The 27,471-nt window shown below is 26.2% G+C and overlaps 3 protein-coding genes across 7 annotated transcripts; all 3 read left to right on the top strand.

Moving 5' to 3' along the window:
* Positions 1–11,145: 11,145 nt before the first annotated feature.
* LOC100866279 (uncharacterized) lies at positions 11,146–12,225 on the top strand. The gene is made up of 3 exons (XM_003696112.4): positions 11,146–11,424; positions 11,590–11,859; positions 11,952–12,225. The coding sequence occupies exons 1-3, from the start codon at positions 11,152–11,154 to the stop codon at positions 12,045–12,047; spliced, it is 639 nt and encodes a 212-aa protein (XP_003696160.1). The 5' UTR covers positions 11,146–11,151; the 3' UTR covers positions 12,048–12,225.
* Positions 12,226–15,337: 3,112 nt separating this feature from the next.
* LOC100866507 (carboxypeptidase Q) lies at positions 15,338–20,787 on the top strand. Of its 2 annotated transcripts, none has more exons than XM_003696114.4 (7): positions 15,338–15,457; positions 17,199–17,567; positions 17,861–18,011; positions 18,665–18,914; positions 19,366–19,606; positions 20,125–20,307; positions 20,392–20,787. In XM_003696114.4, the coding sequence occupies exons 2-7, from the start codon at positions 17,227–17,229 to the stop codon at positions 20,642–20,644; spliced, it is 1,419 nt and encodes a 472-aa protein (XP_003696162.1). In that variant the 5' UTR covers positions 15,338–15,457; positions 17,199–17,226; the 3' UTR covers positions 20,645–20,787. The 2 variants fall into 2 exon arrangements, with proteins under 2 accessions (XP_003696162.1, XP_086766457.1); XM_086910331.1 differs by having other exon boundaries at positions 15,354–15,633.
* Positions 20,788–21,388: 601 nt separating this feature from the next.
* Positions 21,389–27,361, top strand: LOC100866394 (carboxypeptidase Q). Of its 4 annotated transcripts, none has more exons than XM_086910306.1 (7): positions 21,389–21,437; positions 24,206–24,573; positions 24,711–24,861; positions 24,966–25,215; positions 25,789–26,029; positions 26,685–26,867; positions 26,960–27,361. In XM_086910306.1, the coding sequence occupies exons 1-7, from the start codon at positions 21,432–21,434 to the stop codon at positions 27,210–27,212; spliced, it is 1,452 nt and encodes a 483-aa protein (XP_086766432.1). In that variant the 5' UTR covers positions 21,389–21,431; the 3' UTR covers positions 27,213–27,361. The 4 variants fall into 4 exon arrangements, with proteins under 4 accessions (XP_086766432.1, XP_086766446.1, XP_031773743.2 ...); XM_086910320.1 differs by having other exon boundaries at positions 21,391–21,433; XM_031917883.2 differs by lacking the exon at positions 21,389–21,437 and adding an exon at positions 21,656–23,701 and having other exon boundaries at positions 24,209–24,573.
* The last annotated feature ends 110 nt before the right edge of the window (positions 27,362–27,471 follow it).

The following is a 27,471-nucleotide window of genomic DNA, read 5'->3' as shown; positions in this document are numbered from 1 at the left end:
CGAACGTAAACGTTTGTTTATTTCGGATAATGATCCGTGATAAAATTTGGAAAATGTTTAATTATAAAAATGTGTAATCGAAACGTATTTGTTCTTTTGGAATGATTTGTAATAAAATTTAGGAAATGTGTGATTGAAATAATACGATAATAATATATCATGTAATTGGAATACATTAACATTTGTACTTTTTACGAATGATTTGTAATAAGATTTGGGAAATGTTTAATTAGAAAAATGTGTAATTGAAACGTATGGTGATATGTAACGTATTATGTAATTATAATATATTAACATTTGATCTCTTGGAATGTGTTTCTTTGTAATAAAATTTGAATAAAAAATGTAATAGAAAATTGGAAATGTTTAATTATAAAAATGTATAAAATTGAAACATACAGTAATAATATATGTAATATATTATGTAATTGTAATATATCAACATTTGTTCTTTTGGATTGATTTGCAATTAAATTTGAAAAATTTAAATACAAAAATGTGTAATTGAAACATACGGTAATAATATATCGTGTAATTGTATTGTATTAACATTTGTTCTTTTGAAATGATTTAAATCTGAGAAATATGAGAAATTGAAATAATACGATAATAATATATTGTGTAATATATCAACGTTTGTTCTTTTGGAATGATTTGCAATTAAATTTGGAAAAAATGTGTAATTGAAACATGCTATTATTTCAAGGAAATAATAAAAATATCACACGCTTCTTTGAAATTACTTTTAGAAACGAGCGATATACGTTTATCCAAGGATGAATAGTCAAAATCGTAGAATCATAGAAACAGATTAAATAAAGCAAGGATAGTGAAAGAAAGGAGAATGGGACAAACAGTGGGAAATGGTCGAGCGGCTTTTGTTTCCTCAGGATTATCAGCCGTAAATTTGATTTTGATTTTAATTCTCTCCCGACCGGGTTCGCGAGTCTATTGGGTTGATTTTGATTTAAACCCTCTTGAGCGGCGAGATAATACACGTACACGTGGATGGAACTCGGCGGCCGGAATTTTATTAATTAATTTCATCGCATCATCACGCGTAATGAAGCATTATACGCTTGCCGAGCTTCGTTATGCGTCATTTCGAATATTATTCAAATTTAAACGGATAATCGATATCGCGTTTTTTCACCGATGTGTTTCAAAAATATCGAACGTCAATCCCGCAAAATTACGGGGATAATTTGCGATTTTTCGATTAAATATTTCGATTAAATTAAACGAATATCCGACCAGTTGTAATAGGATTTATTTGGTTAGAATGCATCGATACTTTAACTCGATGAATTATATAATTTGTATATTAATTCTATGAGATAATTTTCAAAATAAGAATGCGGGTATATCGATTGATGCTGGCAGTTAATGGCCACGCGGCGCTAGTATCGCTTAGTTACCATAGCATTAAAGTAATTCCATTTTGTTTTCAAAATTATTATTTTTTTTTTTTTAAGTAAATCTGTATCTATCAGAGAAAGCTGTTTGAAAAATAAAGAAAATAAAATTACACGTTGTATCATTAATAGTAATACTGCTAAATTCCAACGATTTATCCTTATTACACCTTTATTGCACACTATTTGCACGCAAACTGTGGCAATTAGTATAAATTTACTCCCTATTATACATTTTCTTGTAAATAATTGTATAGAGTTTATTTTCTTTCGAAAGAACGCAAAAAATAATAAGAGTTAACTGGACAAAATTATATATTTTTCCAGTTTTGAGTTTACATGGAGATTTAAGTTTTAGAAGCAATACTGTTTTATATAATTACAATTTATTATTTCATTGAAAATGTATATATTTTTATATATGAATATATAAAAATATGATTAAATATACGAAAGAAATTAATTATATTGCATTTAATTAGTATAAAATAAGAAAAGAAAATACGCAATAATCAATATACAAAGAATATATAAATATACAAATATTTGTGATTTGAATCCTTAAGTAACTGCATGGCAGATGTAACAAAAAAGTTGTAGCAAGCAATTAACTTAGAAAGCGCTTTGAATTTGACAAACAACAATAAACTGGAGCTTAATAATCGAAAATGGTATTCCAAAGAAACAGATATTAAGGAAAAAATGCTATGACTATGAGATATCCTCGACAATCCTATCCTATAAATTATGTGGCCTAAACAAAATAACAATAGAAACGATAAAAAAATTATAAAATTTTTTTTTTAAAATTATAAAAAAGTACTGTAAGAAGACATACAATAAAAAAATTCCAACTAAAGTTAGAATTATTATTGTTGTTTATTTCTCTAAAATATAATAAATAACCAATGATAGAAATGCATATATTATAGTATAAGGTAGCTTAAAATTAATACCTATAAATATCTATGGCTAGATCAAAAAAGAGAAATTAATTTTAATTTTTGCAAAGTTTTGCAAATCAAATAGTGAAAAAAAAGTAGAAAGTTTCTACTTTTCATACTGTTATTGGACAAATCATCATTACATTGTGTAAGATTCTAAAATGAAAAAAAAAAAACTTATTGATAATTTATAACGATCTAAAATAAATATTTTGAGATGTTACAAAATTGAAATATAAATTCTTCTCGAAAAATTTACATAATATTTCTCAACTATCGATCAATTGCCAATTCTCTGTCTACATATGCGTATTTTGTTTAATCTGTAAACTTTTTCTCTTAAGAAAAAGGATTGAACATTTTAACGTATAATTGTTATACATTGCATCGAAACAATTATCTTTTTATACATCTGAAAATAAATTTTCCCCGATATACATTATTCGAACGAATTGTAGGTTAAATTCCTCGGAATAATTTGGCCAATGTAACGTGTCGCCAAAATACGAAGACACGTATTACCGCGTGTTACTTAACTCAAATACGTTTATATATATATATATAAAAACTTGATACGTCGAAACTTGAACACACGAGCGAGAAAACACAAAAGAAGAGGCAATGTCGGATCGACAATCCATTGGAACCGGCTGCTTCGTGGTGAGCATCGGGCGGATGATACGAAAGGCCAAACGGGATGGTTTATAAAGCGGTCCCCTCACCCTCCCCCGCTCACGTATCGTCCGCCGTCGACACATTTAACGATGCGAGTGACGTTTAGTCGTGGGTACAAACACGTGAAAATTTCTATAGGCCGGTACACACACGGTGTGTAGCCTCGCTTTATGGCATCGTTCGAGCGACAAATTGCACTAAAAATAAACGTTCGCGCTCGGTTGCCACTACTGGCTATTCGCGCGTGCGAAGGTGGCCTCGAACCGGTCGTGTTCACAACCAAGCCGACCCAGCCTCTCTCTCCCTTTGAAGTGTAGACGATTGGAAGTCCCCAGGCTTGCGAATTATGTGGCCGTTACGTTTTTACACCATGACCTACCTGCACGTCGCCCTTCCTCCTCGCGATGGATTTATTTGGAACGACGAGCCGATCCCTGCTTCGAGGACGTGAAAGACGTGGATTCACGGTTTTTCATTTCTGGATTTCTATAACGTTCGTCCGCAGTGAATATGAAAAATTGAAGTTATTTGTACCCGTTCAATGATTGAATATTCGATTCGCTTGTCAAAGTCAGATGAAAATTTTAAGTTGAACATTTTATTATTCAAGCCATCGAGTAATATATCGAGTAGTATAATAAATATAATTCGTATTGATTTTTGTATGTGCTTTTGAAAAGTTATTTTAATATTTTCAAATTTTTTTAGCGCAATTACGTATTTATCGCTATTTATTATTGGATAAAGAAAGAAAAATTCTCGTACGATAATGTTGCTTATATAATGAGTGAAAAGGAAATGAAGAAGAAAATAACAATGGCAAATCTATATCAAAACTTATTAAGACAGACCAAGAACAATGGTAAACACTTTGCAATATAATTACATGCACACGTTACTAATAAAAAGAAGTTTTAATTCAAAAAATTCTATTATTTCCAAATGAATACACGAAACATGAGTAAATGGTAAGAAAATTGGAGGATTAGTTTCACGCATTGAAAGAAACTTTTCCGAAAAATAAATTGCTCTACAACCTATTAATTTCTACGCAAAATTACATTAAAATCAGATTTTCAAAATATGTAAATCTCTTAGACGATCTCTTCTCAGAAGAGCAATTCAAGAACGATTCAGAATCAGAAAATTCTCAGTATCAAAGTTTTTTAAGAGATATTTCAAAAGAGTAAGAATAAAAAATTCTCTCAATTATAATTACTCTTTTTTAATAGGTTTTTTTTTTAAAATTGAATCAGCAACCATGGTTTAAGATCTTTTAACGGATAACGCAACTCTGGTATAACAGAATCTCGTGGAAAGACGTAACATCGAGACGCGTCTTTGCAACAGATATAATTGGAATTTCCCTTAATTAGCTCGTCTCAGCCATCAGACGAGGTGGATAACGCATTCGACGCTCATTCAGACATCCAACATTGGGAGATTAACAGCTCCAATGGGAGCAAGAAAGATGTAAATCGTCTCGGCTGAGATATTAAGACGTTAGACTGATCTGACAACGGTGATGCATCCAGAAGGAATAAAGTGAAGCAAACATAACAAAAAACAAACATTACATTTGAAAATAGCATTATTTAATATACATGTCAAGTACTATTTATTTATATCTATAATCAGATTTGAATTGTGAGTGAAATATTTTTTGTATAATTAAAATGATTAAAATCGTATCGTTTATTTTTCATTTCTTACTCTTTGCAAATAAAAATTAAAATAGAAATCGAATTTCTTTGTTGTTAGTTATATGCAGTTGCACATAATGATATTGCATGTAAATATGAGTTTCTTTATATATTTGTAAGTGTAAATTTTTGTTTATATTCAAATTATCATTACATTCAATGTAAATATTTATTTAAGGATCAAAAATGATTATTCCCTACTTTGTTTTTTTTTTTAGATACACAAAAATTATATATTGTATTATAATAAGATTTTATTATGAACTTAAAAATTATTCAAGTACTATTACCTGAAAAATTTTTTTTATTATATTTCAATGAGACACCTGGTTCCACCTTATTCAATTCTATTCAATTTTTTTTCTATCTCTAATAATGTTAAAGATGTAGCTCAATTGTGTAAGACATCCTCTATAATAGGATCTTTTTAAATATATATGTGATATTGAATTTTTTTATATTAAACGACAGTTATCAGATATGAATTTCAAAGGGTATAGAGGGAAAATTCAACACATCTTCATTTCATAAGATTTATCAAGATTCTCAGCATCAAAAATTCTCTTCTCAAAGAGAAGCATATTCAGATGAAAGGTGAAACGACTTGGACGCAAATAGCATATGTTACTTACCGAATTTTCTTCCCAATACCTTGCACAAACTTTCAAATTGATATTTTATACGAAACTTGAAGAAATCGAAGATCAAGAAACCTAAAAGATGTATACATCAAAAGTATTACGCTTCTATGAATGACTAACAAGAAGTAAATATTGTATCGCAAAATTAATTTTTTGAACGAAGAAATTAATACATTTTTTTTTTTGCTGACATATTTATTTCACATAAGATCAGGGAAAATAAATACTTTAAAAAATTTTTTAATACCAGAACAACGGAATTCGTATTCCATATTTTTTATTTTATGATATTAGAGAACATGAAAATGTGCATAGAAATATAATTGCATTATTTTATTTACGAAATATAATTCTAATATCAAATGAACTATGAGCCAATAATTAAATAATTAATTAAATAAACAATATTTCAAATCATACAAATAATGTATTTGCAAAGTGCAAACCACATATATTTTTACATATATTTTATTTCAAAAACTTCCTTAAAAAATATCGAGCCAGCAATTTTTCAAAATTTTCCACTCTTTTTTTCGAGATTCGAACCCAACAATTTTCCCAAATTTTCCACGCTTTTTTCGAGGTACTACGCCATCCAACCGTGCCACCATCATCCACATTCCGCCAGAATCAGTCGTTTTTCTCCCGGAAACACACCCCTATTTGCAGAAGAGCAAAGCGAGTGACTAAGAGTAGCAATCTCGACGGGTTACACGTAGCCACGGGACAACACGAGCCGTGTAACGAACTTGCCAGGTGTGTACACCTGCGTGTCAATGTGTACATGGATATCCGCACGTGTGCAGGTTGCACACGTAACCATGCGTGGCGCACACATGACGCGTGGTCAATGAAGCATCGGATACGATAACAGTGACGGTCAGGGACGATGTTAGGTGACGTCCACAATGTGATCTCAGGAATTATCGAACTTTTTGGCAAAAAGAAGAGAAACTTATTGAGAATTTATTGAAAATTCATAAAGAAGGAGAATAAGAAAAGAGAGGAGGTCGATCTTAAAATATTCTAAAAGAAAATAGGTTTAAAGGAAAAACGTATTATTCAATTAAAGAAATGAATTATTGATATTCCTGTTTAAACATTAAGCAACTTTAGATTGAAATATTTTTTTCTACTATTAAAATGAAGTAATCGTATATAACAATATATAATTCTTTTTCTTAATATTTTATTTTTTATTAATTATGTATATATGAGACATTGAAACATATTGTATGCTGAATATTCATATATGTATAAAAATAATGGTCGAAGCTTATTGTAGCTTATTGTAATAAGTACGTAAACAATATTGCTTAATATTGATAAATAATATAGGCAATTTAATTTTGTATTGGATAAAGTGAAAGAAAAATAAATTAAAAAAATTAAGTATACTATAACGTATTTCTACAATAATTATTATTGAATCACGTTTCTTTAATTAATGCAGATTTTTGATTATTGCCTCGATCGTACGTTTAGTTTTCAAAAACAATTCTCATTCGTGGATAAAGGTTCACAGAAAACATCGAAACGGTTATTCAGCTATAAAAATCAAACTCAAATCGATAAAAATAATCGAACGAATGCGAAATTCTTTATGACAGGGTTTAATTTTCGAAAGTGGATATTGTTTGAAACCCATTGATCTATGTTTTGCGGAGCAACTCGTGGAAACGAGTTACGCGAAATTCGAAACATCGAATCGCAGTTTTTAAAATACTAAAATGCTTTCATTTTCATCTGAATTTTTGTGAACAAAAATTTGAACTCAATTTGAACTTACTCTGTATCAAAATGTAAATTGATAAAAACGTTCTAACGAATTCGATTTCTTTCTTCTCATTTTTAATTACATTCTATGCAACTCTTTTTAATTGTTTTCTATTGTATTGGAAACAATATGCAGAAAAAAAAAATATACAAAACGTAAACGAAATACTTGTTACATTATTTAATATAATAAATAAAATCTTTATTCATAGAAATACAATTCTACGAAAATATTATCAATTATATGAGATTTAATCAAAAAGTTGAATGTCTTTGTTATGCTATAAAGAATTAAATGTTATAAATTATTTGTCACGATTTTTATTCTGTACACTCTTTTTTCTTTCTATTTATCACACGAATTTTTGAATTTTTATATTCAGATAAATAAATTACATTCTGTCTCATCTCAATTCCCTGAGAGTGGTGCTACAAAATGAAAAGCAACCTTGTAACATCGTAATTTAACGCGTGACAAAATATTCATAAATACACGAAAAGTTTATAAAAACTCTCATCCCTGCCTCAAGTGGGGAAAGAGAAAATATCGCAATTTTATTTTATCGTGACGATGCCCAAACCAAAACCAGTGTAAAACGTCATCGAAATTTGAATATTTACAACTGCAGGGATTAATCGTCGTCGTAATTAAACGCAACCAAAGTGATGGTGTGTTTATATAAACGATTCTGTACAGCTAGTCACAAAAATCTTCATACACTTATTAATAAATATTTCAAGATAAATTAACAAATTGTGTTATTTAACAAAACCAACAATAATTCTATTTCGTATGAAATATTGCGAGTATATTAAGCGAACCTATCATCACTAATTCTAGAGAGCAAAAGAAAATTTGGTGTACAAAAATGTTATTTGAGATTTACTTACACGTGAAAATTCATGTATGTATGGAAAATTTAGATCTACAGAAATGTATAGAATTCACATGACAGCGCGGAAAGGTATAAAATATCAAATACAAAATACGTTTTATAGTAGAAATATATTTTTATTTCGCTCTAATTGTATTTAGGAAAATTTTAAATTGCAAAAAATCAGTCCAGTTTATCTGCGTATATTTTTTTTAAAAATATTTATCTTTTAAAATTTTATCGAATGTCGTGTAAAATATAAAATATTTGCAAGTATTTGGAAAAATAAAATTTTAAAATGTGTTTCAATCTTTCATCTTATTTTTACGTTGAAAATCGTAAGTCAAAGAAATTTTTGCATCGAAAGAGAAATTGCTACGTCCAATTATAATTACACGGTACATATTTTTATTAAAATTTGCGGATTAAATGGATTTCCACGAATACTTTTACGACCGACTGTACTTACGTTCTACCGGCGAAAAAGGAAAAAGAAGGGAAAAAATTTCCACCATCGAAATCTGCACGCGGAAAAAAAAAAGAAAGATCATTCTTGTTTTTGCCAACGTTTAAATTGCAACTAATTAACGCTCCTTTTTTCCGCGTAGAAAAATTCCGAAAATTCAGCGTTTTAACAAATTGAACGCGAACAAGGTAGATAGAAATTAAACAAAATACAGGGGGGGGGGAATGAAACGATAGGTATGCGGTTCGTACCACGGTTAATTAACTCCCGACGAAATTGAAATGCATTGTAAGATACGAGTTTCCAATATTAATTTTTCGCGTCTACAAGTCTACGTGGCGCGCGTTTTTCTTCAACTTGATTATTTTTCGAAATACTATCCGGTGCGATAAATCATTTCAATTACATTTTCGCAGCTTGTTTATCAAGCTCGAGATAATACTGAAATAAAGTATTCAAAAATAAAATATATTTATCTAGAGCTAGATTTTATTTACTTCACTCGGATAAAGAATCAAATTTTTGTATTTTATTTTTCATTATATAATTTCGAACGATCAAATATTATCTAATATTGTTATTTTAATTCAAATTTAATTATTGTGAAATTCTTTTAAAATAATACATTCGCTAAATTGATTATTAAACAACTTGATAAAAACATACTAATAAATATAATATAAATAATTCTGGATGAATGAATCACACGATAAAAAACGTTTTCAATAAAAAAAACCGCATTAAACTAAAAATAAAAAAATCATTTCTATGCAGAGGAATTAAATTACACCTATTTCCCTTTTTTCATCGTTTTTAAATACTACGTCCTGGTGGACATCCGCCTCTAAAAATAAATTAAAATCGTCCCCATACTCAGAAACTCGATTGTCAATTGGAAAAGACAAAGAACGTAAAAAGAAAAAATGAAAAACAACTCGCCTCGATGAACATTGTTGTGGACGGTGTTTTAGCTTCGAATCGAAATCAATAAGCCGATTATTGGTCGAGCTGAACACAGATTACGTTGCTTTGAATTGACACCCCGACACGGGCATCCATGCAACGATTGAATTTCGCGGACTTTCGAGACGGGCGGACATCCGCTCTAGTTCCTTTTTCTATGTCTGATACCGTGAAATCACGCTCAATGTAATCCTCGCGGACACTTCGCGAAGAATCAACCTTTTGTGACAACCCAGCCAAGTTTGCAACCATTGTATGATCATGTTATTTGCTTACACGATGATAAACAATACGAAACAGTGCCATGGGACGAAAAGAAAGATAAGAGATTGAAAAAGGAAAAGAAAACGTGCCTTTTTTAACGCCATCTATATTAATTAATATCTATATATTAAAAATAAACGAAAATTTATAATATTCAATCATGCAAATAAAATTAATATAAAAAAAGAATATTTATATTATTTATATAATACGCAAAATATGTGCAATATGAAAAATATATATTGGAATATATATAAATAATAAACGAAAAAGATATAAAAGATTAAATTAATAGATTATATCGATTCTGACAGAATTGATAATCATGAAATATAAATGGAATAAAATAAGTAGAGAGTCTAAAATTACAAATATTATATAGTATGATACGAATAGTACGATTATCTTAATCCTAAATTTTAATCAAAATACGCAATAGTAATAGATCATAGAGAGTTTCGTGTACCCGCATACCCTTATCAATAATTTATAGACAATACAAAGTGGTATTGTCAATATTAGATATTTCGATTATTCGAACAATCTAGGTAAAACAATCGATATTATTTAATATCGATATATTTAGAAATATATTCTCTTATAAATAATTTTTATTTAACTTATGTTTAACTTAATTTTTGAAAGCTACAATCATAATATAAAATAATCATGACATGAAAAACAAAAATTGTAGAAATATTAGAAAAATTTAATTGAATTAGAAATATGATAAGCAAAAATATAAAATTTTAAATAAATTATGTATCAAAACTCTATTATTTAAAAATTATTATACTTTCATCAATAAATAAATGTCAAGAGCAAAATTTCATAAAAAAGATTTATTTATAATGGAATTAAAAATATTGTAATTTTATTTATATACGATATACGTATATAAATAATCGATGAACATTTTTAATATTCCTAAAGTGTCATGATTATTTGTTAAAAATTGATATTTAAATCATTATATAAAACAAATTATATTATATAGTTAAATTCATGTAAAATTTTATTTACATACGTATATATGCATAACGATGTCATGACTCTCTTTCTTTTCAATTTTTCAGCAATATGGCGGATAAACGAATAACCACTAAACACATAAATAAGTAACAAAAAAAAATGAAAATCGTTTCACATCGTAGAACTAAACGAGAAGGATAATCTTGCCACCTGTTTACTTGATACAAATTTCACAAAACAAACACGAAAAGGAACGAAACTGACAACGTTGACAAGCAAAACTAACGACACACTCTTGTTTCTAAATTTCATTTAAACTGAAACGAAAACAAAACGACAGCACGACAGAGGGCACTATGTATGGTATATGTCTAATTTTCAAGCAGAGGGCGTTGAATCAATAGATCATTGACTGTAATATAGATTTTGACGGTTATGTGCTCGCACAACGTCAACAATGGGGCAAACGGTGGGACGCATGCCTCATACATGGGCAGATTTATTAAAGGAAAGAGATCGTGTTTTATATTGGAGTGGTGAGGTTTTATCAAAAGTGATCGACAACGTAAACGAAGAAAGATCATTCCTGATCGATTACGGCAATGAAAGCATTGATAAAAAGATCGATTCATGGATGGATTCGAACGAAGCACGAATCGATAGAATTTTCAGTAAACATCCAAACCTGCCAGAATCATTTAAACTTGAAGTGACAAACGAACTCAAACAAGTGATTATATATTTTTTTAATTTCTATTAATTTTTTTAAAGTGAAAGGTTAAACTTTGTTAATAAATAATATATAGTGTTTTTATTCGTAAATAAAACAATGTAGAATTTTATTTTGATAAATAACGATGTTATTGTTATGATAATAATTTGATATTATATTTAGATAAAAGAAGATTTAAGAATAAAAATGAGACATGATTACTACCATGGCTATAGAGATATGGACAAATTCACGAAAAAAGTAGACAAATTAGGAGAACGACAGCGTAAAATACACGGGAAACTTCTACACATTGAAAGCATTTGCGACAATAATATAAAAGAATTTCGAAGAAGATTCGGCCCGTTGCGAGTGAAAACGTTCAAAAATCTTAAATCAGGTGAAAAAATGATAATTAAAGACAAGAGACTGAAGTCACAGTTTGCTAAACGAGTATGCATTTATAAATTCATTTTTATAATTTTTTTTTTCCTGAGCAAATATATATAATAATTATATCTTACTTTTTTCTCTAATTTCTTTAGGTATACGATATTGATCACAAAAATGTACAAGAATGTGCGAAATGTATCGACAAGTTAATAAAGATTATTGAAAAGAAAGCTATGTTTAAACAATGATTAATATTAAATAGATAAATAATCATTAAAAATCAAAATTAAACTTAGGTAAGACGAACAATAAAAATAAAAATAAAATTAGATATAAGACAAATTTGTTAAAATACTAATGAGAAAACGTAAATCAAATGTAAAAAAACGAAATTAAGACGTAAATAAATTAAATTGAGTGCATATATATCTAATAGCGATAATTTCATCACCATTTCTGTATTGAATCTTGTTCTACAAATTAACTATGTAGTAGACACCGATACGATCTCAAATTACCAGCGGCATTTCCGCTATAATATTAAGTCATCCTCAACTCCTTCCGTTCGTTCCGTTAGGAAACGTCACATTTCTCACGATTGCAAATTTGCATTAATTAAGTTTTGACAACAAGAGAATGAAATTTCCCAAATGATTATGTGACAGATGAAATATTCCAGGAGGAATAGAAATTAATGTTATATAAAGCTATTTAAGAAAATTTGAAATAGTAGGTTAAAGCTAATAAAAAAGTCACAGAATTATTTATTTGAATTTAAATATGCTTAAATATTATGTTTCTAAATATTTCATTGATAAAAAACTATTTTTTAATACTTTTTAATATTTTTTATAACTAACAGAATAGAATCTAAATAAAAAAAACTTCTTGATTTCTGAAAATAGGATAAATAAGATTAAAATTTATATTATCTTTGTGCGTATATTTACATATATAAGTGAAAATATTTAATCTACATAAGATTTTTTACTTGATGATCTTTAACATGATTATCCTGTATGATAATTTTGTAATAAACTTGTGTATATATATATATATATATATACGAAGTACAGTATACATAAACGAATACCTATAGATAAATTGAAAATGAATATTCTCTTTTTTATAAATTGAATTCAAATGATTTCAATATATTTTGCAATGATTTATTCCATTGAATATCTAGAATAAAAGAAAGAAAAAAGAGAACAGTATTAAAATATATTATCAATATTATGATAGATTCTTTTCGAGATTATCGTTATTAGGAAAGTAGAGAGTCAAGATGGTTATATCATAAATACATGACATATATATATTAAAAGTTTAGACTTGAATATTTCTGCATAAATATATATTGATAATTAGAACAAGTTATATAATGTAATTAATATTTGCATATGAAATTCATATACAATGCATTTAAGCATTCTATGCTAATTATAAACTAAAACATTTTTAATTATTTCATTCAATGATAAATTGAACAATGATGATAAATGTTAATATATTTTATTATTCTACTTGTAAAATATTCATTACAACAACAACTTTTATTAATAAATTTTTGAAAAGGAATTATTGTTCGCGAATAAGTTCATAACTATACTTCAATAATTAAAAAGTAATTAAAAATAATAATATATGGAAAAAAAATATTCTTAAATGAAATTATATTGATATTGAAAATGGAAACAATTTATGAGTATCCATTTTTATTATTGTCTTATAAAAACTTGAATTTTCACTTCAATACATGTATTCTTGTATCCTATATCGCCTTACAAAAATCGAATCGAAAAGAAAGCATCTGTAAAATAGTCGATACGTGACTGGAATTGATATATACTTAAGTACAATTCACAAGAAAATATTTGCGTGTTATTACGCTCTAAGTACACGTCTTTACAATCGTTAGAGAACATGTATTTACGTTTTGTTCCGCATCGTTGAAATTTTCCGCGTTTCGAGCATTTTTATATGAATTATTCTTTATGTGGATAATAACTATACCAAAACTACGATGCCACGGTAGCAACGGCGGTCGCAAAATGCCGGACATTATTAGGAAATCAAAACATTAGAAGAGCTATTTCGTTTCATCTGTTGGAGTTGCATGCATCTCCATCTATAAACGCTAGTTATAATTATTATTATTTTAAGAGACGTTTATAAAAAACTACATTATTAGGTCATGATATCAAAATTCTAATCTTGTTGTGTTAAAAATTAAAATATAATGAAGATTATAATAATACATATTTCGAAAAAAGAAAATAAGATGTAAATTTAAAATTTCGGATTAACAATAATAAAATTTTCGTTTTCATTGAAACTCTCATAATGTTTAATTTTAATAAATTATTAATGAATTAATGAAAATGAAAATAAAAAAGTTATTATATTATATAATTATATAATTATCTTTCATTTTCATACTTTTAATTTGTAGATTTCATTTATTGCAATCATAAAGATTTGAAAAAAAAATAAAAATATTAAAAATTGAAATGTTAAATAAAAAAAATTATCTGTAATAATATTATAAGAAATTTAATTTAAAGTTGCATACGAATTTTTTTTTAAATAAAAATAAAAATTTTATTCGCATGTATTCAAAATACATTTTAAATACATTATATTATAATAAATTACAAATTTACAAATATTTGTACATTTTATCATTATTATAGATAGATGGAAAATTGTTATTCTATTGTTATCTACAAATGATAAAACGCATGTTTTTTGACATACATGAAGAATATAATAGATATGATATGTAGTGACATCTTATGGGACTTTCTAACACGTTTTAAAATATCGACCTCAAAAAAGTTACAGAGTATTTCTTGCCATCTAGTGTATTATAATTTAAATATTAAAAATTAAGTCATTCAAAAATAGAAAGTAAAAATTTATGCTTATGTTTCACAATTTTAGGAATTAAAACAAAAATATTATCCATTAACTTAATAAATTTTTTATCTATGAAAAATATAATTCGTAGCCAATTATTTCTCATAAAATAATAATATAATTGTATTTATCTCATTCTCGATATCATAATTGATAATAAATAATAATGATTTTTTAGATCTTACTGCTTAAAGATTATTGTGAATTAGAAATTCATCCTGATTAATTACAATTTTTCATCTTTTTTAAAAAAATTTAAATCTACTTGTGATATATTTATTGTTAGATCCATCGATAATGTGAATATAGAGTTGGTAAGAAGTTAAGTAATGGGAGGAATGCTGATTTGTAATGCAACCAGTGAAGAATTATTTGTGTCATTTTATTATATATGAATTCCACAAATAACTGAAACAAATGAGATATAATATAAGATTTAACATATAATTTATTTTTTATATCGTGATCTGAAAACTTCAAATTTTTCATTCTTAGATTCTATATAATTTGAATTAGTTTTGTGAATAGAATATAAGCATTCTACACGAACGATTATTATTACTTCCTTCTTTATTAACGGTTTCTTCGATCCCCTCCATATTGCCATATATACTATATATGTATATATGTTTGAATCCGTCTGATGACTCGTTAGTTAACTGGTGACTTCAGTTGATATACTGTTGCAAATATTTACGTACATACATTTAACTAACTTCGTTTTATTTACATTTAGGTAATTATGAAAGTATAATGTTGAAAAAGTGTTTGAATATTTTAATGTTAAAAAGAAGTTTATTTGAATATATATTTTTTTAAATATTTAATTTCATATTTTATCAGTATAAATATATATTAAATATCATATTTCGTTATGTCATATAAATTACAATCGATGCACCGTTATGAGAGGTACTATTATTTGATAAGTTAAACATATAAGTGATTAATAAAAATCAATTTTGTATGACGGAATGCATTGCTTATCAATTATATCTAATTGAAAACAATAATTTTTTTGCTGATATATTTAACCTTAAAATTACATTACATTAAAAGATTAATTGAAGAAATAAGATATTGAATTATGAATACATATAAATTTAATTATGTAGTTTGATATATTTCAAATATTGATTTTTATTCTAAATATTTTATTTATTTAAATTATCGCTAATTAAAAGGTTTTTTGATATTTTAATTTATTTAACAAAAAAATCTTATAAAAGTTTGCCAATCTACAATTACTAACAAATTCTATTTTTATAGTTTTTTAAAAAAATTTCTTTTTTAATATTTATCTTCAATTTTTTTCTTAATCTTTTAAATAAAATAAAAAAAATAAAATCATATAGTTGCTTTTATTCAGTAATCTTTTCTAGATGAACTTTATCATGTATTTTGATAATTTCTTTTATATTATATTAAATAATTATGAATTGATTTTAAAATTTTCTTATAATAATAATAATATTTAAAGAAAACATGTTGAAAATAATTTATAAAAAATGTTTATTCAAAATTGATATAATAAAATAAAATAGATATAGAATTTGAAATAAAAACTGACAAATTAATTGAAAAGAAAATGAATTGAAAATAATTATTTGAAGTAGTGTGTCAGAGACAAGATAAAGATGGAACTTGACAAGAGCAAAATTAAATTGCTTATAATTTGAAAAATTTATGACAGATTTATTTTTGTATATTTTTATACTTGATTTAAACTCTAAAATTACTTTTTAGGATAAAGAATAATATGGGAACAAATTATTATTCTAAATTAATTGCATTTAACACAGTTAAAAAAAAAAGAATAAATTATTATTTAAAATTAATTTCATTTAAATTTAAATTGAAATAATTTTGTGCAAATATTTTTGTTTCTTATTTTAAATAATATTATTCAGATCTGATATTATCATTGTACAAATGGTATAAATAATATGAAACTTTTGTTTCCATTTTTCTGATAAATTATAACAAAAAAAAAATTGAAAAAAAATAATGTAAACACTCAGTACATTAATTTAAATTAAATTATTTTCAATTCTTTGTCTTTCAACAACAATGTAATATAGAATTAATTCTATTATAATAAAAGCAGATGAAGTATTAAATAAAACAACTAAAACTAACCAATTCATTGAGAGAATAATTAAGAGATCTATTAATTAAAAGAAGTAGTTAGATAATCAAATATCTTGATTGAATTATATCTTTTATGAATTATGATTACATCATTATATGAATCAGTAATATATTAATTAATTAGTTTTAAAATATAAAACAAATTCTTTACTTATTTTAATATACAAATATAATTTGCTTTTAATGACAAGAACATGCTTCAACATGATAAGAAGATAGCATATATAAAGAGTGAAAATTAATATAAACAATTATTTTTAATAAAACTTGTAAACATTGATTTGACAATATATCATTTACTCATAAAATTTCTTATTATTTTTCAGCAAAACTCGTAGATATTCATTCGACAATATGTCACTGTCCTTGAAATTTCTAATCGTAACATTGCTCTTCCGGTTACGATTTGTCATAGCAATTAACAACGAAGAAAGAAATAGCGTTAATTCGTATCATCTCATGCGAGAGATAAGTTGTTACGAACCAGTGGTTCGTGCAATAATAAATGAAACTTTATTTGGATCGTTCAAAGGAACCACATGGAACGAATTAGCTTATTTTACTGACACGTTTGGTCCTAGATTGTCCGGTTCTGAGGTGCTGGAATGTTCCATCGACTATGTGTTGAATAAGTCTATCGAATATGGATTAGATAACGTCCATGGTGAACCTGTTACCGTGCCACGTTGGATCAGGTAAAGTAATTTTATTCATTGAAACTGTAGAAATAAGGTCTTAAAAAATAATAATAAAAAATAACAGTGAATTGTTAATTTTAAATTAATTAACATACTATTGATTTTTTATTATATTAAGATATATTTAAATTAGTATATCTAACAGTATTTGTATCTTCTAATTAGTTCAAGACAATCAATGTTCTATTATAACATAACAAAGTTAGATAAAATATATTGTATATTCTTGTATCTTATTTTTCTATCAAGTAATACAAAAATGTATTGCAATCAAAACGTTTATTTTCCAGAGGAAAAGAATCAGCAACTCTTCTGAAACCAAGAATGAAAGACATTGCACTTCTAGGATTAGGTACCAGCATTGGTACTTCACCTGAAGGAATTACAGCTCAAGTTATTGTTGTGAACAGTTTCGAAGAACTTGACAAAAGAAAAAATGAAGTAAATATGTTTCTCTACTTTTTTAAAACGATAGTAGGATTTCTTATAATAATACGAGAAATATATTATTATTTTTTTTTCCATAGGAAATTAGAAGCAGAAAGATAAAACTTAAAATTTAATAAATAATTGTTTAATTGCATGCATAGAATAGCTCGAAATAGAAAAAGCAAAATTTAAAATTAAATTTTAAACTTTGTATTTTCTTCAGTTTCAAAATTTCTCTATTCTTTGATCATATCATTATCATTTTTCAATTTTTCTTAAAATTTTATTTTAATAAAAATAGAATTATTTCAATTGTTAAGCATATCAAATCACATAAAATAAACAAAACGAATAAATAAATCAATTGATTATATCATATTTGATTATAAAGTGGAATAACAATTCCATATTATACAATTTATATTTTATTGATTATTTAAATTTTTTAATTTTTAAGTTGAAAGAAACTTCATCATACACAAAAAAGATGGAACATTTTTTTAATCCACCATGATCTAAGAAATTAATCATATTATAAGAAAGCAATAGTAATTTTTAGTTTACGTTATAGAAGTATTGCATTACTCGAAATTCTACCGTACATTTCGTTTCTTTGTAACACATTTTAATACATTTGGTTTTTTTTTTTTTTTTGACCATTTTAGATAGCAGGAAAGATCGTTGTATTTAATGAAAAATATATTACGTACAGTCAAACGGTGAAGTATCGAAGCAAAGGAGCGTCAAAAGCATCGAAATACGGGGCTGTTGCTGCTTTAATTAAATCAATTTCACCATTTTCGTTGTACACACCGCACACAGGCATGCAAAGTTACGATCAAAACGTGAGTAAGATTCCGGTAGCCTGTATCACTGCTGAGGATGCTAGCTTACTCAGGAGAATGGCTGATAGGGGTAAACATCTCTTAGAATTTTGTATTAAATAAATAATCAAAATGAGTTTCGAATTTTTCGAAGAGTTTTGAACTTCGTTTACAAAAGACAATAATTTTAATATTTTCAAAGCTTCCAAAATCTAAAGTTTTTCACCATAGAAATTTGATAGAAATTTTTTAACCTCAAGAGATTCCAAGCTGTTCGAAGAATTATTCAATTATTATTTTTAATCCACGAGGGAGATTGAAAATATCACTACTTTAATTTTTTCCAAAATTTTCAATGTTTCTAAGGGATAAAAATGATTTATAGTGATGATAGAATTTTCTTAGTCTTCAAAGTGATTCGAATTTTAAAGTGATTGGAAACATTGAAAATAATTCGAATCGCATTGCTATTATCAAAAACGAAGGTAAATATTTTACAATAATGCGAGATTGTAGGAATATTTGTAATTTATCTCTTTTAGGTGAAGTGATTGAAATCAATTTGAAAATGGAAGCGAAAAATCTACCATCCACGATGTCGCGAAATGTTGTTGCCGAATTGCGAGGTTCCACGAATCCTGAGAAAGTTGTCGTTGTTTCTGGCCATATCGATAGTTGGGATGTTGGCCAAGGAGCAATGGACGACGGTGGTGGTGCATTCGTTTCGTGGCAGGCTTTGAAATTATTGAAACATCTTAATTACAGGCCACGACGAACAGTAAGGTGAATGTAAAGTTGATTTATAAACTGTCCAAATTGAATGAAATATTAATTTTAACATTTATAGTTGCTTTATATTAAAAAAAATATTTATTAAAACTTTCTCGAAAAAGAAAATAACAATTATTATATTAAAATTGAACAAAATTAATAAATTTTAAAACTTTTAAAATTTAAAAATAAAATTTTATATATCTACAATTTCTTCTCAATCACTTATTAAATTTTATATCTAAATTATGAAACATTATTGGTAATTCGAAATCTAACGCAATAATTTACAAAAAAAAGAAAAAATAATTAAAGAGTGAGTTTAAATTTTGAAATTAAATTTCAAGAATGAACAATCTACATTATTTTTCATCGATATTGAAATATTTTGTTTTTCTTTCTACGTAGAACTAATCTAATGAATAATTATTTAACTCACATAAAATTATTTAAATATAAAATTTTATTGACATTTTTCATTCTTTCAAATATATACGTGAAATTATATGTAAAATTAATAACAATTATAGACTGATCATGTGGACGGCCGAAGAATTTGGAATGATAGGAGCCAGGCAATACATCAGAAATCACAAAAAAGAGGAGAAAAACTTACAATTTGTGATGGAATCTGATTTAGGCACGTTCAAACCTTTGGGCATCGCATTTACTGGAACGCAAGAAGTAAAATTCATTCTCGAAGAAATTTTAAAGTCAGTTTAAACAAAACAGAATTTCATTTATCATATAAACTCTGTCTGCTAGCATCTAATCGTCTCGATCTGTTTTATCTTTAGACTCTTCTCAAGTATGGGAGAATTGAAACTTCGAAGTCCGAACGATGGCCCAGATATCGATTATTGGGTAAAAGCAGGTATACCAGGAGGTTCTCTCTGGACTCAAGACGATAAATACTTTTATTACCATCACACGAACGCTGATACTATGTTGGTCGAGGATCCAGAAGCTCTCGATAGAGGGACTGCCTTATTTGCAGCATTGGCTTATGTACTTGCAGATCTCAGTATTGATCTTCCACGACACAAATGACGCTATTCATGTTGTTGATATTGGTAATAATTGTAACAGAGAATGTAAAGAAAGTGTTCGATATTGACACACTTTGGTATTAAAAAATTCGTATAATTTGAATTGTACAAAGTAAAGGAAATAAAAAAAATGAATTACTTTGATATTGGAATTGATATTCTATTGAGATTGCAAAACTTTTGTATTAGATATTTTAATCTGAAAAAAAAATATCGAAATTCAAAAAGTTTTCGAATCTTGAAATTTTTTGATATTATTGTGATTGAAAAGCTAAATAATAATTTGCACAAATATCTTGTTGGAATTATTGTGATGATATAAATTTATTTTTATTTATTTATAATAATAATTGCTTATGGTTAGATTCCAAACTTATTTTACTTGCTGTTACGATAATTTAATTTAATTAAATTTTCCTTAAAAGGATATTCTTTTTATTTAGAGCTTGAGGATTTTCAAAATATTTTTAGAATTGTAATTGTTAATAACATAATGTAGACAAATAACTTTTTATATCAATTTTGAGATATGCACGGTTTATTTAATACATTAACATATTCGAAACAAATTTATTTAGTATTCATAGCAATATTTCTTAGATTCCTCATATTCATCATTCTTCAACAATGTCATGTTATACTTTGAAAGGGTCAAACACCTGAGAAAACCTGATCCACTTTGATATATGTACTGCTTATTAATTTACAAGGAACAAGTTTCTTATTCTACATTACAAGGATTAGTTTCATTCGAACATTCAACGTGTGAAGTTCGTTTTGAACGTGTAATGTATGTACGTATTATTAGTGAGTCATGTCTATTTAATTAAAATATTTAAATCTTTTTTTGTATCGATTATTATATGTTTGACTTATTTTTTAAATTCTTAACATTATTAAATTAAAACTTAATAATTTGTTTAAAAAATAAATTTTAACATATATATTAATTTATTTATTTTAATTAAAAGATATGTTTTTAATTTCGAAAAGAATATTCAAAAATTTTCTTCTTATTTTCAATATTATTTGAAATGTTTCTTTCAAGTATTTCATTTACAAAGAAATTTTTTTTATCAATAGAAAAAATATTAAATTACACTTCAAAATTAGAAACAAAGTAGATAAAAATGTTTACTTTAACAAAAAATTTGGAAAAAATATTCATGCAAATTAGAAATTCTAATATTAATTATAAATTATTCTATTTTGAAATATTACAAGTTCTATACTTCTATGCTTACATTTTTAAAATTAAATATTCTTTTAAAAATCTAAAATTTATTTATCTAATTTACATTTCCTAATAAGAACATGGAAAATAAGAAAAAATTAGCTTTCACTTTTTTTTTCCAAATACTAAATAAGTCATTTTAATTAAGGAAGGTAATACTAATACTTAAAAGTTACATTAATATTAATAATAATGTCAAAATCGAGAAATCGTGCAAATGCATCATCTAAAAAATAAAAATCCCAAGTCATTATAAGAATATGACACAAATGTTTCAATTTCTTGAACTGACTTTAATTGTATTATCAATTATACAAACAATATTATTTAATTATAAATAAAATGTATTTAAAATTAAATTGTTTTAATTATCTCATCAGTTGTGCAAATTAAATCAATACTTCATAATATGATATAAATATATCACATTAAAAAATTCTTTACATCACTTAATTTATAAAATAATTTATAGCATTGTGGAGAACATGAAAAGTTTGACAACAAATGCGAATTTAATTGATTGTAATGTAATAATCAATCCTCTGTACGATTATAAACATAGAATACGCCAATTGTTATCATTCATAAACAATTATGTTATCTTTTAATTAAATATTATTAATTAAAAATAAACGAGATATACTGAAACGAAATGAGATATGAACTTTGTGTATGCCATTGACGTAGATTTAAATTTAGAATTCTAATTATTGATGCTAGATAAAAACCTTGATAAAAAATCGATTCTATCATTATATCACCAGAAATTGAATAGTGGTGATCTCAGAAATCTTAAAGCGAATGAAACGAAATATCTGTCATTATGATTTTTCTATCTTAAAAATATCTAAATTTGCATATTGCGATACAAAGTGTCTCAAAAATGTGAGAACGTTAATTAATCCTGAAATAAATTGAAGATCCTTTTCATTTTTCTTTGCAAAAACTTTCATTACTATAACACTAAAACACTGGCCAATCACGGAGCGCATAGTTTAGTCGAGCGTTGGCTATGTGCTACTGATGAGCATGAACAAGTTTAAAAAGTATAGATAAATTATAAATATTTCTTTATCGATCAAAAATTACAACGAATTATATCACGAACAGTGAATAATACTATCTAATATTCAATATACTTTTTTCGTTACATGTTGTTTGGATTTCGTGTTTGATCAACAGCATATAGCCGTCGCGGTTCGATTAAGTTACTCTGTGATTAACCAGTTTTTTGTTAATAAAAACTCGTTAACAATAGTTTTTGCAAGAGAAAATATTGCTTGAAATTATCTCAAGAATTTTCAATCAATAAATGTTCCCGTATTTTTGGAACAACATATATTTGAATCAATCTGAGTAATCGATAAGCAATTTAAAGTGCTTATATTGTTCAAAATATACACATTTTTGATATTGTTTAACTTCATTTTATCTCTACTATATTTTGAAGATGATACACGAGTGAGGTCTGTCAATTTGTTAAAATTTTTCTTCATTTTTCAAATTTCTTATCTCTTTTAATATTTTTTCAACGTTTTTTTAGCTTTATCTTTAGTTATTTTATCTATATAAGTATGCATCACATATTATTTATGTCAGTTACGATTGAGCTACGAGCTGTATGAAATATCCGATAAATTACAATTATAAGGAATTATAATAGAAATTAGTTTTATGTAATATTAATAGAGTGTATTATTGATCAAATAATTGTAAAATGGAACAAATAAATCTAATGATTATATGATTTTAATAGTGAACAAATTTGTATTTAATTTTTTAGATTTTGAGTGCGAAAAATAATTTTGAAAATTAATATTTAAGGTGAAGTATTTAAGGATTTATACCTTATTTTTATTTCAATTGTAACATTTAACATTATATACACACATACAACATTATATTTTCTTCTATTTTTATATCATAACCATTTTTTGGTGTTTCAAAATGAATATATAAAATAATGTTCATAATATAATAAAGAATATTTGAAAATAATCATTTTCTTCAATCTTCTCTAAATCTAATCTTGATCTAAAATTATTAATAAGCAAGAAAGGATGAAACAAAAATTACTGAAAATTGATAAATAAAATCAATACAGATAATAACTTTAGATAATTTACATCTTAAAAAATTAATTCGTTTTAAATGAAATTTAAATTATAATGATGTAATTATAATAATAATTATAAAAAGAAAAGTAACTTTTGTTCCCTATTAAAAATTATGAATTATAGAAAAAAAGTCATATCATTATACGCAAATTACAAAATTACATTGTTTCTCTTAGAAACTATTAATTTGAGAAAAATAAAATCTTTCCAGCAGAAATTACACGACAACATGTTGCTATCCACGAAGCTTCTAATTGCTGTATGGCTCCTCCGATTATCAATATTAGCAGCGGGTAATCGCGAAGTTGAGAGTGTTATTTCATGTCAACTACCGCAAAGCTTGTTACACGAAATAGATTCCTACGAGCCAGTAGTTCGTGCCATAATGAACGAAGCCTTGAATGGATCGTTCAAAGGAACCACGTGGAACGAATTAGCTTATTTTACTGACAAGTTTGGTCCTAGACCAACCGGATCTGAGGAGTTGGAACGTTCCATCGACTATGTGCTGAATAAATCCATCGAGTATGGATTAGAGAACGTCCACGGTGAACCTGTTACCGTGCCACATTGGGTCAGGTAATGTTATTCCGCCATTGAAATCGTTTCATTGATCATATAATATTCTTAATAGAGAGAGTCTAAAAATTCTGTCTGAAAAAAAAATGTATCTTCAACGAGAACTGAAAAAATTAAACGATCTTTTTTCTTTTCAGAGGAAGAGAATCTGCAATCCTTTTGAAACCGAGGCAAAAGAATATTGCTATTCTGGGATTAGGCACCAGCGTCGGCACCCCACCCGAAGGAATAACCGCGGAGGCCATCGTTGTGGACAGTTTCGAGGAATTGGACAGCAGAAAACATGAAGTAAACGCATTTCCAGAAATATGAGAACTATTATTATTATTATTATATTATTATTATTATTATTTCATTTCTTTCGAACGTAATTCTATTTTTTTTTTTTTTAGGTACCTGGAAAGATCGTCGTTTATAACCAGAAATTTGTTTCATACGGTGAAACTGTGAAGTATCGAAGGAATGGAGCGACGCAAGCCTCGAAATATGGGGCTGTCGCTGCTTTAGTTAGATCAGTTACGCCATATTCGTTGTACACTCCCCATACGGGTTATCAAGAGTACGGTGAGAATGTGACTAAGATTCCAGTGGCCTCCATCACTGTCGAAGATGCTACTTTGTTGAGAAGAATGGCGAACAGAGGTAAATAATCGTTTATCATTTTTAAATATGCAACAATAGTTATTTTAAAATAATAGATATCAATGATTATAAATATTTGCAAATCTTTAATATAATTAGGTATTTTATTATAACTAGATTTTGCTTGATATTATCTATATAATGTTGAATTTAATTATCCAATTTTTATGATGTTTTAACATTTTAATTAATAATGTGATTTGAATGAAAAAACATAAGTAAGTGTCATTTAAAAATTTTAAATTATTAATAAATTCTAAATTTCTATAAGTTTTCTAACATAGTCATCATCTAGATTTCAACATTATTAGTCATGAAAAATGATATCTTGCGTTTTACAATCAATATCATTCCAAAATATCTTATCATTTTAATTAAATTTAATTGGATAATTAGATTTAGAATATTTTGAATTACTTCTATAAATTAGACTCTGATTCGACAATTAAAAATTTTTTAAAATCCTAATCATCTTTAGAAATTTTAGAAATATATATATCATTTTGGAAGTATAGAAATTTTTACTTTTTCAAAAAATTAAAAAAAATTTTTTTTCATATTCATTTATTTCAGGTGAAGTGCTCGAAATCAATCTGAAAATGGAAGCGAAAAATCTGCCATCCACAGTATCGCGAAATGTAATTGCCGATTTGCAAGGTTCCGCAAATCCTGAAAAGATTGTCGTTGTTTCTGGCCATATCGATAGTTGGGATGTTGGCCAAGGAGCAATGGACGATGGTGGTGGTGCATTCGTTTCGTGGCAAGCTGTGAAACTATTGAAACATCTTAATTACAGACCACGACGAACAATAAGGTAAAATTGATTCAAATTGAATGATATTAATTTTAAACTAATAATACTCAAGTTATTTTATATTAAAAATATTTGTAATACTAATTAAAAAAAGAATTACGTTTATTCAATCGATATAGAAATATATAGAAATAATATATAGAAATTATTTTAATAAACTAGAATGGATTAAAATCGAATATAATAAATTATATCTTATTTAGGAATAATATTTGTACTTCTAAATCTTAATCTTTTTTGAATCAATTTATATTTTGTATTCATATATGATAATATGTAAATTTTATAAACGAATTTTATTATTATATTCGTCGAAAATAATATTGCGAATATTTTTTTTTTAAATGAATCAAGATCAAGAAAAAACAATATCGTGATAAGTTGTCGATATATTAATTAACATAAAAAAATATACAGTTGTATAATATTGATTTCATGAATTAAATGAAAAAGTCCAATCATGTCATTTCCACTCACGTCGGTTCTTACAATTTTTTAATCATATTGATTCGTCGTTTTTAATTAAAAGTATTTCTAATAATTCTTTATTATACATTATAATATATAATTATATTCATTTATAATTGTTTAAAGCGAAAAATACTAAAATTTAAGATATTTAATTAAATTATTTAAAAATTAATTTTAATGATAGATTGATCATGTGGACAGCAGAAGAAATGGGATACATAGGAGCTTTGGATTTCATCAAGATTCATAAATCTGAACAAAATAATTTACAATTTGTAATGGAATCGGATGCAGGCACGTTCGCGCCTTTAGGCATTGAATATACCGGTACAGATGTAGTTGGATGCATCTTACAAAGGATTATGACGTTAGTTTATAAAATTAAATTAAGTAAAATTCATTAAAAATATTGTAACAAGCAAATGTTCCATTTTTTTCAATTTGCTTTACTTTCTTTAGTTTCTTCTCTCCTGTGGAAAATATGACAGTTCGTAGTCCCAACCAAGGACCCGATATTTCTACTTGGGTAAACGAAGGCGTACCAGGAGGTTCTCTCTGGACTCAAAACGATAAGTACTTTTATTATCATCACTCGAACGCTGATAATATGTTGGTCGAGGATCCAGAAGCTCTTGACAAAGGAACAGCCTTTTTTGCTGCAGTGTCATACGTTCTTGCCGATCTTAGTTTAGATTTACCACGACACAAATGATGAAATTGTTAATAATGAAAAAAATTTATAAAAAAGAAGAAGAAATATTTATAATTAACCTATATATTAGAATTTGTATAATTTTATTTTCTGGTATGAAATGTGAAATAATGAAAATGAATATTTTATTAAATTTTGAATAAGGAAAATATTTTTCTTTTTCATTTTTTTATTTATTTTTTTTTTTTATAAATTAGCATAAGGTGAAAATATATATATACATTTTTCTTTTTATTATTCAGCAAAATCTGTGAAATTG

Source organism: Apis florea, unplaced genomic scaffold, assembly GCF_048593485.1.
Source record: "Apis florea isolate Af1SG1 unplaced genomic scaffold, ASM4859348v1 contig_1789_pilon, whole genome shotgun sequence".
In the NCBI taxonomy this organism is placed as follows: domain Eukaryota; kingdom Metazoa; phylum Arthropoda; class Insecta; order Hymenoptera; family Apidae; genus Apis; species Apis florea.
This window is presented reverse-complemented; position numbering and strand designations above follow the sequence as displayed.